Below are 16,641 nucleotides of genomic sequence, written 5' to 3'. Positions count from 1 at the left end.
CGCCGCGCCGCACCGCCTCAGCGGGGGCCGCGCCGATTGGCCGGGCGGGCCCGCGGGCGGCGCTGCGATTGGCCCGGCCGCGCGGGGGGCGGTGCCGGGGGCGGTGAGGGGAAGGCAAGATGGCGGTGCAGGCCGTGCACCTGGAGGCGGACGCGTTCCTGGTGTGCCTGAACCACGCGCTCAGCACCGAGAAGGAGGAGGTCATGGGGCTCTGCATCGGAGAGGTACCGCCCCGGCGGGAAGGGCGCGGCGGGAGGAGGCGCTGTCCGGCGGGTTTGGGGCTCTTTAGCACCGTAGTGTTTGCCGTGGTTACCGTGTGTTTAGGACAAATACCAGGGATTAACGCACCTTTGCGTTAACCCCCTACATCTGTTACTGTTGCCTTATTTACCCGTATTAGTAATTAATAGCTGCTAGCAGATGTGTTAGTTTTGAGAACAAAGAACGGTAAAAGAAGTGCATCATGACCTGACCGCATGTCTGAGATACTCTCAAGGGGAGAAGATTCGTTAGAAGATCCAGAACCATAAAAGGGAAATTTGGGGAACGGGATGTTCCCGTATGACCTCAAAAGACCCCCAGTCATATTCAAATTACTCCAGTGAAATAGTCGGCACGTATGCATGTATTCGGGAGGCGTGATGAATATGCATCAGAAATGTGATGAATATGTATTAGCATGATGAATATGCATTAGTTTCGTGGCTATACCCTGCTCTGTTTAGTTGCTGGGTGTGCATTTCCGTGGAGTTATCCCCGCGCTCCCAGAGCGCTGAGTAAAGGAATGTCGGCTTTCTAACCCAACGAACTGGCTGGAGAGTTTATTTCCCGGCTCTCAGTGTGACAGTAAGAGCCAGGAGAGCTTCCCCTCTCCCTGTGCCCGTGTAAGAACCGGCCCTGCCTCGCGGGTGGGTGTCTCCCTGCCAGGGCAGTGACTGCTCTCCCTCTGTGGGCAGGTGGACACCAGCAGGATCGTCCACATCCACTCTGTGATCATCCTGCGCCGCTCCGACAAGAGGAAGGACCGCGTGGAGATCTCCCCGGAGCAGCTCTCAGCTGCCTCCACAGAAGCAGAGATATCCTTTAGTGCTTCCCCTCACACCTCTGCTGATGGGCTGCGGTTCACACTTGCTCTGCTTGGCTTGAAGCTCTCAGCTGCTCCTCCTGCAGCTGCTGGGCTGGGAGGGCTGTGCTGGCACTTGCCTTTCCCTGGAGTTGGTTCCAGCACTTACAGTGGAGCTGCGTTATGAAATTTTTGTCATTTCTGTGTGTTTGGTGACAAGTATCTCTGCAGTGTGTTTGTTGGGGAGGGTGGCACTCCAGCAGGGAGGCGTAGTGAGAGATGAAAGGTCAGCAGGTCTCCAGGTGGGGCACTGGGGAGCCTCTTCTCTGCACACACTTGGGAATTCTGGCTTGCTCAGCTGCTGAAATATTCTTTTCTGCCACATACAAGCAAAATCCAATTTGCTTCTTCAGCAGTGACTCCTGAGGGTGCTGGGGAAGAGGCTCCATCAGCTCCCTGCCACGTGTCTTGTCACCCCTCCAAAGGGACCTGTAATTCTGTTGGCTGATGAGAAGCTATTTTAAAAAACTGCTGTTTTTCCTGGTACAAAAAACTCCTTCCCTTTGCTCTGCTGGTTCCAAAAGCTCCTTGACTCCCACACAGGTTGGCTGAGATGACAGGACGTCCCATGAGGGTGGTGGGCTGGTACCACTCCCACCCCCACATCACTGTCTGGCCCTCACACGTGGGTAAGAGGAGCCCTGAGCTGGGGTCTGGGTGGAACTCCCAACTGGTTGATTGTGGGATTCACAAGTTCCAGAGCTGCACATCCCAGCAGTTCAGGACTCTGTGTCTCAGACATCCCCTGGTAGGACCAGACTGTCTGGGTGGGCTCCAGGGGCCTCTGTCAGTGCAGCCCCATAACTGTGTGTGCCCCAGGGACTCAAAGATGACTCAGAGCAGCTACTGCTGGTGCTACTGTTCTTCCAGATAGAAAAACCAGACCCAGGGTGTGGGGAACAGCAAAAAAACCTGTGGGAATTCTGGGCCTACTGTGGTGATTTTTGACATCTGGGAATGTTAATGCAACACTGAAAAGTTCTATGAAAGAAGTGTGCGAGTATGTTGTATGTGCTGGACTTTATGGAGACCTGTGGCACCAGGCTGATCCTGAGATCATTTCTGGTTTTGTGAACTCACCTGGTGTATTTAAGATTTGCTATTTAATTACATTTTAAATTGGATCAATTTTTTTTTTTTTTAATTTAGTCACTCAGAATAAGGACTTAAAGCTTGTGACACTTGTTACCAAATTCCAGATCACCCTTCAAAAGGTGGCAAACCTTTTCCCACTGCTCCAGGTGACCAGTGCAGTTCTCATTCTCTCATTCCTGTTCCTGCAGATGTCCGTACACAGGCCATGTATCAGATGATGGACCAAGGCTTTGTAGGGCTGATCTTCTCCTGCTTCATTGAGGACAAGAACACCAAGGTAGGAAACTTAAAAATGGCATCAAACCCTCCAAGTGCTCGTGAGGAGCATCAGGGCAAAGCTGAAGTCCCTGAGTGCACCTGCAAGAAGGAAAGAGCTCTGCTGGGGGCACGTGAAAAGCCCAGCTGGAATGGTGGTGTTTGGGTTGTGACAGTGACAAATGAACAAGTGTTTAATCCTCTGTGCTGCCCCACAGCCTGCCCAGGGGGGCTGCAGCAGCTGCTACACTGTGTGTACACTAAGATGGACCAGTTGGCAGCTGTAGCTTCAGATATTTTTATCATTAGAGGGTTTGTCAGTGTCTGCTTTAAGCAGCTCCAGCATTCCAGTCACAGCAAAAGGTCTGTGCCTTTTCAACCTGTTGGAATTCTGTTTGAAAACATATTCTTGTTCCTAAAGGAATGTGTGGGTTTAGATGGGTTTTTGCACTTGAAATCTGACTTTCTGCTGTCTCTCTCAGACAGGCAGGATTCTCTATACCTGTTTCCAGTCTATTCAAGCCCAGAAGAGCTCAGAGTGAGTACAGCAGAAGAATTTTCTGTCCAGTGTCTGCTTGTATTTCATTTTGGCTCAGTATCAGATTGTATTTCACCTTGTCTCTCCTTTCTGGGTTGTCTCAAATAAGTGGCTTCAGGGCCTGTCACGAGAAGCAAATACTGTTCAGAGATGCCAGCACGAGGTCTCCCTGACTTCTTGTGCAGGCTGATGGAAGAGAATGTAAAGTTTAACTTACCCTAGATAATTTATTATCTCAGGATTTGGGGTAGGTTGCTGTAGGCAGGGTGGGGTTTGTGCTGTAACCCGTTGTGTAGAAGCCCCACTTTTTTACTTCCAGCTCTAGAGGCCGAGCCTTCAGGCTCCTCACTGACCACACACACTGTGCAACATGTTGTCAGTACTGGCCACCCAGTTGCTTTAGCATCTTATAATTAAAATAAGACAAGTGTATAAAATGCTTCCCTTTGGCTGCCAACTTAGGCATGTGTTCCCAAAAGTGGATGTGCAGCTCTGCCATGTGTTGGACAGACTGTGGTAGGTTGTAAAAGTCGTGTTTTTTCTCTGCTGCTTTGAATTTAATTGTATCTGAATCTCTTTCAGGTACGAAAGGATTGAAATTCCTATTCATGTTGTCCCCCATGAAACCATTGGGAAAGTGTGTCTGGAATCAGCTGTGGAGCTGCCCAAGATCCTTTGCCAAGAAGAGCAAGATGCCTACAGGAGAATTCACAGGTAACAGCAGTGGGGCTCTGCACCTCTCCAGGACTGTCTTTGCTGACATGTTCTACTGTTGCTGCACCATAACCTTTGCAAAGCTGTAGAAGATGAGAAGGATTAGCAGCTCATGTGCCTCTGTAGAACTGGTTGAATAACTGAGGCTGGGGTTACCAGCAGAATGTGGGATTTTGTGATCACAGGTCAGTTGTCCTTGTGAATGTGCAGCAGGTGAGGAGACTTGAAGGCACCTGTGGTGTGGGCAGTGACTGGCAGGCAGTGGTTCTGCAGCCTGGATTTAATGTGCAGTTCCCTGGCTTGTCCCTGACCTGCTTTCTGTTCCTTGTCGTAGCCTCACCCATCTGGACTCTGTAACCAAGATCCATAATGGCTCAGGTAAGGATTCCCTTTTTGCATGTGAGAATCCAGGGTGCTGCTCCCAGGGTCAAAACAGTGGAGTCTTGAGCAGGGCTTGGTTTGACTCTAAATTTGGGGGGCCTTAGACTACACATGTATAACACTCCTCCCTTTGCCATAAAAGGCCGCTGTAAATAGCTAGAAAAATACAAATAATAGCTTTTTTTTCCCTTGCCACACTCTGAATCACAAAGGCTGTATAACCCAGAGAATTCCCTGAGATAGTTATCTTGTTATGTAAAATCTAGTTAAGGAACAGAACTGAAAGTAAATACTTTATAGGAAAACATCAAAGGCTGTAAAATAACCTAATCCTGGGGTCCATGAATGCTGTTGTGTCCTTCAGCCTTTGTAGAATTGGTTAAAATTACAACAGACTTCAGGATTGTTCGGGTTTTCTGAGTTTGGTTTCTTTAGGTTATTTTTTCTGTTGGAACAGCAAGGGGGATTTGGGATTTGTTGAGAGTTACAGTGTTGTGTGGCTGAGCTGTACACATGCCTGCATCTCCTGGCACTTCATATGAGCTGTGTGGATGTGACACCTTTGCTTTTGCCAGTGTCACAGGGTGAATCTCAATCCCACTTCTGTTGCAAGATAATTATCCCATTATCCATTCTCACGCGTTTAAGAGATGAGGCATTCTTTGATTCCTCTAAATTTAGAGATTAATTAGCAGCAGTGATGACTTGTGTGCAGGTTTCCAGATTTCTGCTGCAGGTCTGTCATCCCTCCCCTGGCTCAGACTGAAATAGCATTTCCCTGTTTATCAAGCTGCTGGTTCTGACGTTCCTGAGGGGATGTGTGGTTGGCAGGGCCAGCGTGGTGGAAGGTTTCCTTGGCTGTCTGTGACACTGATGGCTTTGGGGTGGTTTGTAGCACACTGAGTGTGTTGTGTGCTGCCCTGGCATGACGTGTGGTTGCTCTTTGCAGTGTTCACAAAGAACCTCTGCAGCCAGATGTCTGCCATCAGTGGGCCCCTCCTGCAGTGGCTGGAGGACAGACTGGAGCAGAACAAACAGCGGGTGCAGGAGCTGCAGCAGGAGAAAGAGCAGCTCCTGGAGGAACTCGCTGCTTTAGAGTGAGGAGGAAATGCAGACCCTTCAGAAAAGAGACTAAAAAAATCTACACCACCTCCTCCAGGCTGAAGGGTGGCCCTGAATTGCCTTACAGTGAAGGCTGTGCCTCTTCTCCTGCAGCACAGAGCACGTCTCCAGGATAAGGACTTTGTCTGCCCCAGCTTGGAGCAAAGCAGGGCTGTGTCTGCAGGTGCTGCAGTGGTGGGGCTGGGCAGCACCTGAAGAGACTCCTGTTCTGGAGGGCACACACGTAGGGAACATGTTGTTTCTCCCTTCTCTATATTTTGACAGAAGTCTTACTGCTTTACATGTATTCCAGGACCCTGGAACAGGAGGGTTAGAGGGGAAAAGTGTGTCTCTGCAGTCATATCTGATGCTGCCAACTTCTGCCTTCTTTTAGTAGCTTCAGTTGACCATGATCTTATATCTAGTAATGTTCTGGACTGCTGGCCATCCACCCAGGCAGGTAAGAGGTGGGACTTTGACACAGGATCTGTTCAGCATATGTCAAACCAAATAAAGAATTCCAAAGCTAGAGCTGTTTGGAGTAGAAATGAAATGAATGCTACGAAGTGCCAGTGCCTGCAGTTTTTGGTCCATCTCTGCTCTCTTCATGTGATGCTGTTGTGAGCCCAGCACTGAGGTTCTCTGCAAAATCAGCTGTTTCTGCTGCTTCAGTGACAGGACTGTGGTTCCTCCCCAGAGGGAAGAAGTTTAAGATGCTGGGAAGAGAACTGGTAGATATACAAGCCTGTCGTTCTTATATGCTGAACTTAATTGTTAAAAATCTCTGAAGACTGGAACAAAATAGCTGTTGTTGAACTAATCCTTTAAATGTTCTTGCTGTTGCATTTCAGAGTATCCCCCAGAGTATCATGTACAACCTGCTGTGTTCTGTTTTGTGAAGTTTGTCTCGTGAGCAAAGGGGCAAAGCACAGTTAAAATTCCTGTTTCAGCTCCTTGGTTCTAACCTAAATTCTTACACAGACAGATGAAAATGAGCTGCCTGCATTACTGCAGGGAACATTGTTCAATTCCTGACAGCTCATTGTCTGGATTGTTGCTGTGGGAGAATGAAAGTAAGAGCTGGGAGAGAGGCACTCCCTGTCGGAGAGGGCCAGCATTGATGAGCAGTGTAAAGGGATCTGGAAGCCCCATAACCCCATTGCTTTTGTCAGACTTGACTTTTTAAGCTTTCTGCATTTCTGTTGGCAATCCCCAAAGAGTAGAACTTTCAAGTATAACACTCACTACTGGTTTTTTCCTTAAAAGTGCAGTGAATAGTTATTTTCCTTAGTTTTTGAACAGTCAGTGGGTTTGTGCAGTTGTTTTTGTTACTGGTTTCTAGTTCAAGTGCTCCTTACCCTTATCTTTGCTGGGGAGAGAGGGTGGTGCCTCAGTGTCCCTAGGCTTGATAAGAGCTCCTGGGAGCAGCCCAGGGCCTCCAGTGCAATCTCCCAAAGCACAGCTGGAATGGGGATGGTTGGAATCATAATCCCAATGACAAAAGGAAGTGAAGGACTGTGGTGATCCACAGCCTGGCTCTCCAGCCAGTAAAGCTGGGCTGGCACCAGGGTTCTGTAAAACTATACAGCCATGATTAATTTGAAACAAAGCCTGGGGTTCATTGACACAGTTGGTACAAGATTAGCATTTATTGATTATTCAATATTATTACATTCCCTGAGCAATTTGCTTACAGAAGACACACATTCAGTCATATTTTATGTGAAAGACTTAAATCATCTGACTAGACTCACGTTAGACTCATCTACTACTCTATATACAAAATTTAAGTGGCATCAAGTAAGGAAATCTATTGAGATATTAAAAGGAATCATCAAGCCTGGTTTTCAAAGCGAAATCAGCACCGAGTTTCCTCATGACCTCTGCATGGCTCAGCCCCTGCTGCTCTCTCTTGGCCAGTCCGTAGTTTTCCTTCACATACTTGGCAAAGGGTGTGAGCTGTGTCCTGGCAGGAGTGCCCCCCTTGCCCGGGGGCTGGCTGAGGGACAGCCGCCCCCCGCAGAACGCGCACACGAACCGCTCCGTGTCCAGGGACTTGGAGTGCCGGCCGATCCTGGAAGGGAAGAGTCAGGACTTGTGGGAAAGGGCTCCTTTCTCTTCTCCTGGATACTCAGGTCAGGTTTCTAAGCCAGTATTTGAGAAGAGCAAACAGTACCCCCTTCACACAGCAGAACAATCAAATCTGTATTGCACATCTCTATCCTAGAACTTACTCCACTGCCTTTTGAGCTTGGTCCCTTCCTCTGTCTCTTTTACTCTCAGCCCAGGAGTATGAAGACCTACAACATCTGCAGACACCTCCACAACCCACATATCAACTGCCCCTTGGAGTTTCTCCTCAGAGCCATCACCAAAAATCCTTCTCCATGCTCTGTTGCATCTAAGCAACTTATGCATTGTACAGTCCTAACAAACACCTCAAGAAAATTCCATATGTGAAATGTTTCCTTCTGGGAGTCACATGATCCTGAGAGGTAAAAAAAAATGCCACATGCTTTCTAAGCATGCATTTAGCCCCTAAATTTTGGGGAATGGAGTGGGATGATAATTATAATAATAACACTCTTGTCAGCTGCTTTTTTTTATCTTAATTCAAAATCATCAAGATACAAACCCTAGAAAGCTTCCTCTGATACTTTGTCGTAGGATCTAATTGTTGTCACACGTTCTGTGCCCAGTTTTTATGGGGACTTGTTCCTTCAAAGCTGAGGGACATACATCCCAAAGACCCTCCATCATCACCAGTGGTACTCACAAGACACTTCTGCCTGTCCCGACCTCTGAACTAGAACTGAAACTACCTGGAAACAAACATGTGGGAATCACACAGTGAGGTTCTGTGGGCTCTGGAAACATGAAGTAACTCAGACTATCCCAACTGCTTCACAGTTTAAGAGACCCATGATTTCTAGACCCAGGAGACTGGCAAGTTAGAGGGAAAGTGAATACACGGTCACATGCACATCAAAACATTACTCACTTAGCTTTGCACTGAGCACACTCGTAGGTGAATTTGTAGTTGATCTCGTAGCTGTGGCACCGTGTTACTACTGGCAGCTCTGGATGAATTACAGCTGATTTGTTGGCATAGAACCTCCAGAACCGCCCGTGTCCGTCACGAACACCGTTGATGAGCCAGGTGGCCGCGTGGCAAACCTCGTGGATCAGCGTGTCCCGAAGGCGATCTGCAGGGAAAGCAAACGGAAGATTAAGGTCAGTCAGGTGTGGGGAAGTACAGACTTACTAAGATGCAAGGGTTATTTTGGAGGTTAGAGCTACCACCGTCTTGGTAAAATGCTCCAAAGCAAGGTTTTACTTAGTGCATTTCCAGTTTTGTGATTAGCTCCAATTCAGCATCCTGCACTTCCCTGCACACCTGATGTGTTTCGGGTTTTTTTTCATTGGTTGGTTAAGCCTTTGTCACTGTTTCCTACAGCATTTTCCTGAAGAAACTGGCAGCCCATGGCTTGGACAGGTGTATTCCTTCTTCACTGGGTAAAAAACAGGCTGGATGGCCGGGCCCAGGGAGTGGTGGAGAATGGAGTTACATCCACCTGGGGCAGGTCACCAGTGGTGTTCCCCAGGGCTCAGTGCTGGGGCCAGTCCTGTTTAACACCTTTATCGATCCCTTTCAATTAAAACCATTTTATGATTTGTTTCCCCAAACTAGGAAGGGATGAGGGAGAAAAAACAGTTACAGTACCACTTAATAGAAGTTAATTTGGCCCTGACCTGTCTTTACTCCAGCTTTACATACTACCAACAAGGTGGCTGGCTGTGATGGAAGTCTGATTTTAGACTGCCATTACAGCACATACAGAATTAGAGTAACATGATGCCTATGGGTCTTCAAAGCAATAAGAAATATAAACAAAATACTGCAGTTAGTGTGAATACATCTCTGTTCTCACATTTTGTACATTTGCCCAGCCTCTTAGAAGGGCTGTGGAATGTGGATAAATCCATCAATTGATGGATTTATTTATTCAAGGTAATATGAAATTTCAAAGCAGGGTCCAGTTCCAGGTCTCTTAGGCCTCAGGTTAGTGTTTTTACCTCTAGAACTTGCTTTCTTAAAGGAGAATCAACATAATTGTTCTTTTACCCACCTGCAGAGTCACAGACTTTCTCAGAAAGTTCTATGCGAGCGTAACGCTTTTGTTGGGGACCTGTCTGCCCTGTCACACAATATCCTGCTGTTTTTCTCATCTTCTTATTCCAGATTATCTCCATTGTCTCTGGTAACTGAAAAACAAAACAGGACATGTAATCTGCCCTCTCTACCTCTCTTATCTTCTGGCCCTCTGGCTTCCCCTTGTATTTGCTGCAAAGCTGGTACAGGATGTCTCAGTGCTCCCAACACTGTTGTCACTTAACATGCAAACTCACCCCCCATGGCTGGTTATTCTCACAATTAGTGTCTCTGTAACCAACACTGGGAGTTCCACAATGCAGGATGAGACCAGAAGTCCCTTAGTTCCTCTATTCTACCTACAACAGTGGCTAAAACAAGCTGCTTAAGAAGAAATACAAGGACAGGACAGCCATAAACCACAATTTCCTCTTCAAAAAAAAAGTACCTCTTTCCAACTGCTAACCACTAAGCCACAGGTGGTTCTTTTCTATTAAATATCCATTAGAGTGGTTTTCTGGTGTTTTGGGGAGAAAGAGTGTGTATGTTTAAGAATACATAAGTATTTTTAGCATCTACAGTAGTCTATGATCAGAAGTTCTACAACTTAATAATTCACAGGTTAAGTACCATCTGCTTTGGTTGTGCTGAACCTGCAACTTGCAATTAATTTGATGCACCTTAACACCATGAGAGGGTGAATAATCCCCCCTTGCTTATCTTCTGTGCTGCCCCTGATTTTGCAAGCCCTCATCATATCTTAGTTAGTTCAGTTCTTTTACTAACAGTTTTCTGTCATCTAAATTAATGAGCTTAAGTAAAGGCTTCAACAGCACAGGCACAGGGCTGTCAGATATTTTGCTTTCAGCAATAATAAGCCTGTTCAGCTCAGCTTTATGTGAAATCATGACCTCAGCCTGCCCTTGGTCAGCTCAACAGTATCTTCTCATCTGCAGGGAAACGTTTTCCTTCCTGAAGGAAGTTCTATTGGAATTACTGAGGACAGCATCCTTCCTTTCAAGGGTATTTCTCACCAGCGGAGGGTCCCCAATATCCCAACAGACGTGAAGGCCAAGACAGCAGTTCTCTGAAATTTAACCTTAAATTTGAAACACAACTTGAAGCTTTATGCTCATGCAAAACTGTTATTCAAAGGATAAGCACCTTTTTAATCTGTTCCAGAAAGGCAGACATGGCCATGGAAACAGAAGGATCTGATGGAACTGATCCAAGGGCCCTCATACAGCAGCTTCTCCCATCAGAGACTCTTGGATACCACCCAGACAGCTGACTCAAGGATGGTGCTCCATCCATTACAGCTGGGAAAGCAAAGCCACGCTGAAAACTGCTGCATCACTGTGGTGGCAAACCCCTTCCAGAGCAATTGCCTGAGCTAAATCAAACATAAGACATTACTATAATGTTTAGCACTGAGGAGGATAAAGAGCAATCACATCAAGAAGTGAGGAGCGACATATTAACCAGCATTTTAGAATAGTAATTCTCGTTTTTAAACCAACCTTCTGATCAAAGATGGTGCTGTTAAACAGTCTGTAGAGCTTCTGTGTCAGCTCCTCTTTATTCTTCTTGAAATACTTCACGTAGTGGGAAGTGGGATTTGAAAGATCTTGCAAGAAACAACCAGGCACTGAGCATACCCTGAGCCTGCAAGAAAAGCCATAAAGCTTTTGTAAAGAAGGTTTTGTGTTGGTAAACACAGTTATAAAATGACCAAAGGAAACAGCACATGGCTAGAAGGCAGAATAAAGGCAGCTGTTAGAAATGAGAAATGCATTCTTCTGAAAAGCTTAAGCTACATCCACATACAGAAAAAGAAACATGGATTCTGCAAGTTAGAGAGGTTAAAAAAAAAAATCAAGACAATCTTGTTAATAGAATCAGTTTAGATATATTTTCAGAGTCAAGCAACTGGATATATACAATCTGTGGGGCCAACACATTAGAGGTGGGCTGTACCAAGACAAGGAATAGCAAGAAAACATTTACAAAGAAGATTTGACATTTGTCAGATATATTTGCCATCAATTCCTCTAGGCAGAGATCAGCTATATTCTCCCTGTCATACTGGAGACTGAAAACTTTGATTTCCAGCTACTTAATCATTCATAATTGCTGGATTAGTAGCAGAAGTTTCTATGTACCAGAGGAGTCACTGCATCATCCTAGGCAAAGGATGTCCATCTATAAATGCCCTAGAATATAGTAAAAATGGAGAAACACTCACCTTCTATCTGTCTTTGCTGATTGTGAGCAACTGACCAATTCATTCCCAGGAATTCTTGCAGGAGTCCTTGTCTTGGAAGATATTTCTGCAACTGAAGTGGAGTTTGGCCTTGGTATCTTCACTCCCTCCCCTTTCGAAGGCTGTGCATCTTTGCAGGGTGGCTTGATGTTTTCTAGTTCAACAGAAGGAGTCACAGGATTACACATTGTCCAAGAATCAGGAGCACAGACACCAGCAACCCACTGACAACACTGAAAAAGCCAAATATTCCACCTCAGAATAAACTCCTGCTGTGCACACTTGAAGGCAAAGGTTTTTACAACTGATGGAAAGGTAATTTGCTGTTGCATACTACAAATATTACCATTCAGTGAAGGAGTGGCAGACTCCAAACTTTCAAACATTCAGCAAGGACGAAGTGGAAGGAAAAGTATTTGTGACCTCACTCAGGCATTCCTAAGTTATGTGTTATAGAACATAATTCCTGAGTTATAACGTTATAGAACATAATTGATATATTCCACTTAAAAAAACATTTGCTCTTTCCCAGGGCATATTTCTGTGCTGTACATGATCCTCTTCCAGAGGTCCCCTTGCTCTGGCCAGTCATTGTTAGTAAGAAAGGCGCCCTGTGTTTACTTCTCTAGAAAAACATTTGTTTTCATCTGCTCTCATCTCAGCAACAGTCCTTTTCCCCCTTTTCAGTCTTTCAGTTGAGGCTCATTTCAGTATGTCAAAGGAAAGGAGGAGGTACTGATTTAGGAAATTCTTGTTATAAACTGTATTTTTTAAAAAAAAGATGAGTCAAGTATAAATCCAAATACTAAACAAACAGCATTCTGAACTGCTGAAAATTTCAGTCCTAAAGCTGAAATGACAGCTTCACATTAAGTATCATACATTAAAAAAAATCAGAATAATTCAATACCACCAGTTAGATAATAATTTTGTTAAATTAATTATAATTTTTAAAAATAACATTTAAAACTAAAAATGCCTACAAGAACAAACAATAGTGAAAACCTTAAACCTTGACACCACAGGGTGACTTTTCAGAACGCTCAGAGGAGTCATTTCTGATTGCACCAAATCCAGTTGCAAGGTCCTGGGCTGCCTCCCAGAAGTCTGTGCCACACAAATGGCAAGAGTCAGGCAATCAGCACTACCACTGCAAGTCAGCCCTGAACAGCTGCTTACCTGCTGAGCTGGGCTGATAGATGGTTTTATTTGTGCCTAAGACTGGTTTTTGGGGCAGACTTTGCTTCTTTATCCGTTCCATTAACGATTCAAAGCTGTCATCTGAGCTGTCTGACTCTACTGCCACAGTGGGCAATTTATTTTCTGTGCTCTTCTCACAGCTTCTTTCTTTCCTTCTAACAGGCAAATCTGGACTGCCTTTGGAAACTGACTCTTTCAGATTTTGTGGAGGTGAAAGTTTTGTGCACCTCTGACTCTCTTTCCAGTCTTTTACACCCCCTTTTTGGTGGTCAAGCCAAGGACTTTCTACAAAGACAGAATCCTCAGTGTCACTTGAACTCTCTCCATAATGCAATTCTTGGCAGCAAGTGCTTTTCTTTCCAGAACTCATCAACTTCCTGGGGGTCTGAAGATCCTTTGGTGCTGCAATCCGAAAGAAAGAGCTTAAGGTTTTGGCAGTTGCATTCAGGAGACCTGCATTTGTCTTAATACAAAAAAAAAATCCCTTGAAAGATAGGAAAATACAAATAGAGAGGTATCTCTGCATTTGCTTTACTCTGCCCTGCTCATTTACCATTTTACTACATGAAAAGTCACCGAAAGATGTATTAAAATAACACAGCCTGCCAACAAACAATGCTTCTGTCATCCTAGATTTGTCCTGTCAAGATCAAGGGATCACATCAGATCTCCAGGTGACTTTTTTTTTTTTAGTGATGCTTCTGGTCCATTTTGCTTCACCCATTTCCCCTCCAGACACCATTCCATTGGCTTTCTACAGCTTTTCCCAGTCTGCAGCTGGCACACACTTTTCAGGGTTCACATTCACACCAGCTGAAAGAGATCCTGCCCCTCCTGATCAGGGGTCAGCTCTCTCAGAGATTTATGCTACCTTTCCACTCATTAAAATTCCCACTTCATATTTGCTGTTGCACAATTACTTGCCATTCTTTTTTGTGCTCTTTCTCGCTTTAAAGTCCAAGAAGAAATCATCTGAGTCATCGATGAAGTTTTTCAAACTGTAAAAAGGAAAAAAAAAAAAAGGTAAATGTGAAAAAAGGTAGGATAAAGGAGGAAAATGCAAGAGTTAATCTGCCCTACTAAAAAAGCAACCCAAAAAAAGCCTCCAAATATAACATTATTATTGTTCACAACAAATGTTACCAACTACATCCATAAATAGGAATGGCAAAGGAGCATTTACACCTCCAAACATCCCATTTTTATCTCTGTCCTGAACATACAGACTGGACACATAACAGTTCTGTCTACACTCACTCCTATACAGGTATCTGACCACGAATCACTGGAACTTTTCATTGTTTTTCTTGTATTCTGATTAGTAAATATGATACAGAAAACTATTTTATGAACACAGAAAAGTAATTAATTACAGCACCCACCTTGCATCTGCCTTTTTAGGAACACTTTTGGGAGTTTTCATTCTGGCTAAAACTAAACCAAGAGGAGATTAATTAGGAACAAGGTTCTGTTTCTTTTCTTAGGCATTTTTAAGTTTGCAACTAGTAAAAATTAAAGTCTTTAAAAACCACAAACTTTTCTCTTGGTACATATTTTCACTTCAGTCTTTCCTACAACTGGCACTACAGTGACAGGATGGCAGCAGAATGGCTTTGCAAATATTCTGCTCCGAGCCCCAAGTAGTTCTCTCAGCCCCCTTCCATGACAGAGCTGGCACATCACTCAGCAGCCTCCCTGAAAGGAGCCAGGGGAAGGAGTAGACTGTCAAATATAAAAATTACAGAAGAGTGAAAAATGACCTAATGAATGGGCAGTATGGAAATATTTATCAGACTTAGAAGTCTAGAAGTAGTGCAGGATCTATATACAGCACATTTTGCTTCAGCTGGTAGTAAGGCCTGACAATCTTAAGATCATTCACATGGCACTGAGCTGGAGCACAGCAGGAACTCCAAAGCAATGAGAAACCTGCTTTAAACGCAGCTGGACCAGCACAAGAGTGATATGCAAAGGGTAAAATAAACAGGTACTACTTACTGCCTTAGCAATTCTATCATATCTGTTAAATATATAAGGAAGAACATATTGCAAGATTTACAAACCTATAAATTACTTACCAGTTTGAAACTGAGATGTGGCAGAGCCATGATTAGTCCAGCTAACAAATGAGCTAAACAGAGCTCTTGCAACAGGAAAAAACCCAACCAGCGTGCACTTAACTACTCCAGCACACAGTGATAGTTATAGTGGCTGTTACCATTTGTTTGCACAGGCTGAACAAAAAGATTGGTTGGTTATGCACCACAGAAGCCACCATGTACAATTTAGTATTCAATTCTATCTTACCAAGACCTTGAGCCACTGTGACAACTCAAAAACATCCCTCTGACTGGTTAAGACTAATGCAATAAAAGCTGTGTCAGGTAAGAGGGAATTGTGAGTAGTTTAGAACAGTAACTGCTCAGAGAAAAGGTTTATTCAAAGATGCTTTGTAGACTAAGAAGAAAGCGAGTGAGTGACAGGGAACAGATAAATCTGAGGCAACAACAGAAATGTAATGCAAGGCAAAAAGCACCCAGAACTGAGGCAAATTAAAAAACACTCCCTGTGGCATACAGCCACCAAGACTGCACTGCAAGGACAGAATGTACTTTGCAGCACAAGCAGTGGAAGAAAATAACGTGTAAAAACACTCCACTATAACTAGAAATGTGTCCTTCTCATACTCCAGAAAACAAACCGACATGTGCTATGACTTACACGTCTCAAATTCCTCATCACTGCTGGAAGACAAGCACAGGCCGTGGCTGCAAAAAATGAAATGCAGAACATTAGGTCAGTGGGAAGTAGATCTGCATCTCCACTGGCCTGAAACACCTGTGAACACCCAGAATCAAATACAGACTGGAAAAAACACTGAACATCACAAACAGGCTGAACTATTTTAACTGTTTAAAACAGAAATGTTATAAATTTTAATATATAAGTTCTAGCAACCGTATATGTTCCATGTAAGTAGCAATCCATCCTCAAAATTTGGAACACTGAACCATTTGAAGGCACAGGCTTAGGATATTGCGTTTCAGTTCAAGTTGGATATCAGAAGACAGAAAGGACAGAAAGCTTGTTTTTCTCTTACACGTGGTCTGTGATCTGGGAGAGAAGTGAGTTACAGTAAGGCTGAAAGCTGAAAGCACGCACTGATGAGTAATCAGCTGCTTGTGTACGAAATGCACTCTAATATGGTTGCCATGAATATTTAACACAGAGCAGCAGCTTTCCCAAAGCTCTTTCGAGAGGCACAACGGAAGCATTACCACCAGCCTGCATCCTCACGCGGATGTCGAGGCAAGCTGCGCTCCCCTTACCAAATCACTGACTTCATTTTCTGCCAACCACTTGGAAAACACACTAAGCAATTTGCTTAAAAACAGGAAGACAGCTTCTTTTAATTAAAGCTATTTAAACTTTAAAGACTGTAATTGTGAAACATGCTAATAGGTACCAACTGCCATGGAACAAATGGGAGCGTAATCTAAAATTTATATAAATCACTATAAATAATTATTATAGCATATTGCCTATATAATATAGTATAACATATACTATGCAAAATATACTACACAATAATACACAATGTACATAAAATTACGCATTATAAATTACACAACATATAATATAGTACTTTTTCTATATACACACATTATATAATTTAGCCTAATATATTTTCTATATATACACATTATATAATTTAGTCTAGTATATTTTCTATATACATACACTATATCCTATATATATATAAGAAATATATTTTCTATAAACTACATATATTTCTTTTATATATAAAAACATATAAA

At 44.0% G+C, this 16,641-nt stretch overlaps 2 protein-coding genes across 2 annotated transcripts in view; one reads left to right on the top strand and one right to left on the bottom strand.

Moving 5' to 3' along the window:
• The first annotated feature begins 85 nt into the window (after positions 1–85).
• On the top strand, positions 86–6,445 carry BRCC3 (BRCA1/BRCA2-containing complex subunit 3). Its single transcript, XM_017819275.1, has 8 exons — positions 86–224; positions 957–1,076; positions 1,665–1,752; positions 2,407–2,495; positions 2,956–3,011; positions 3,594–3,725; positions 4,060–4,103; positions 5,056–6,445. The coding sequence occupies exons 1-8, from the start codon at positions 120–122 to the stop codon at positions 5,205–5,207; spliced, it is 786 nt and encodes a 261-aa protein (XP_017674764.1). The 5' UTR covers positions 86–119; the 3' UTR covers positions 5,208–6,445.
• A 513-nt stretch (positions 6,446–6,958) lies between these two features.
• ACRC (acidic repeat containing) overlaps positions 6,959–16,641 on the bottom strand; it is a 10,889-nt gene continuing 1,206 nt past the window's right edge. The window contains exons 2-10 of the mRNA XM_017819126.1: positions 15,545–15,591; positions 14,206–14,257; positions 13,748–13,821; positions 12,803–13,225; positions 11,606–11,777; positions 10,881–11,025; positions 9,338–9,473; positions 8,209–8,413; positions 6,959–7,281 (exon numbers count right to left, since the gene is read on the bottom strand). Of these exons, the coding sequence (XP_017674615.1) occupies positions 7,029–7,281; positions 8,209–8,413; positions 9,338–9,473; positions 10,881–11,025; positions 11,606–11,777; positions 12,803–13,225; positions 13,748–13,821; positions 14,206–14,257; positions 15,545–15,591 (1,507 nt within the window). The 3' untranslated portion in view covers positions 6,959–7,028. The remainder of the gene's footprint in view (positions 7,282–8,208; positions 8,414–9,337; positions 9,474–10,880; positions 11,026–11,605; positions 11,778–12,802; positions 13,226–13,747; positions 13,822–14,205; positions 14,258–15,544; positions 15,592–16,641) is intronic.

Source organism: Lepidothrix coronata, unplaced genomic scaffold (genome assembly GCF_001604755.1).
Source record: "Lepidothrix coronata isolate B3197 unplaced genomic scaffold, Lepidothrix_coronata-1.0 Scaffold73, whole genome shotgun sequence".
Taxonomy (NCBI): Eukaryota; Metazoa; Chordata; class Aves; order Passeriformes; family Pipridae; genus Lepidothrix; species Lepidothrix coronata.
This window is presented reverse-complemented; position numbering and strand designations above follow the sequence as displayed.

Bases quoted from the DNA above. Each gene is read 5' to 3' on its own strand.
- BRCC3 (XM_017819275.1), top strand. From the start codon at position 120: ATGGCGGTGCAGGCCGTGCACCTGGAGGCGGACGCGTTCCTGGTGTGC. The intron at 1,077-1,664 runs ATATCCTTTAGT...TGACTCCCACAC, and splicing joins CTGCCTCCACAGAAGCAGAG to AGGTTGGCTGAGATGACAGG. The intron at 3,012-3,593 runs GTGAGTACAGCA...AATCTCTTTCAG, and splicing joins CAAGCCCAGAAGAGCTCAGA to GTACGAAAGGATTGAAATTC.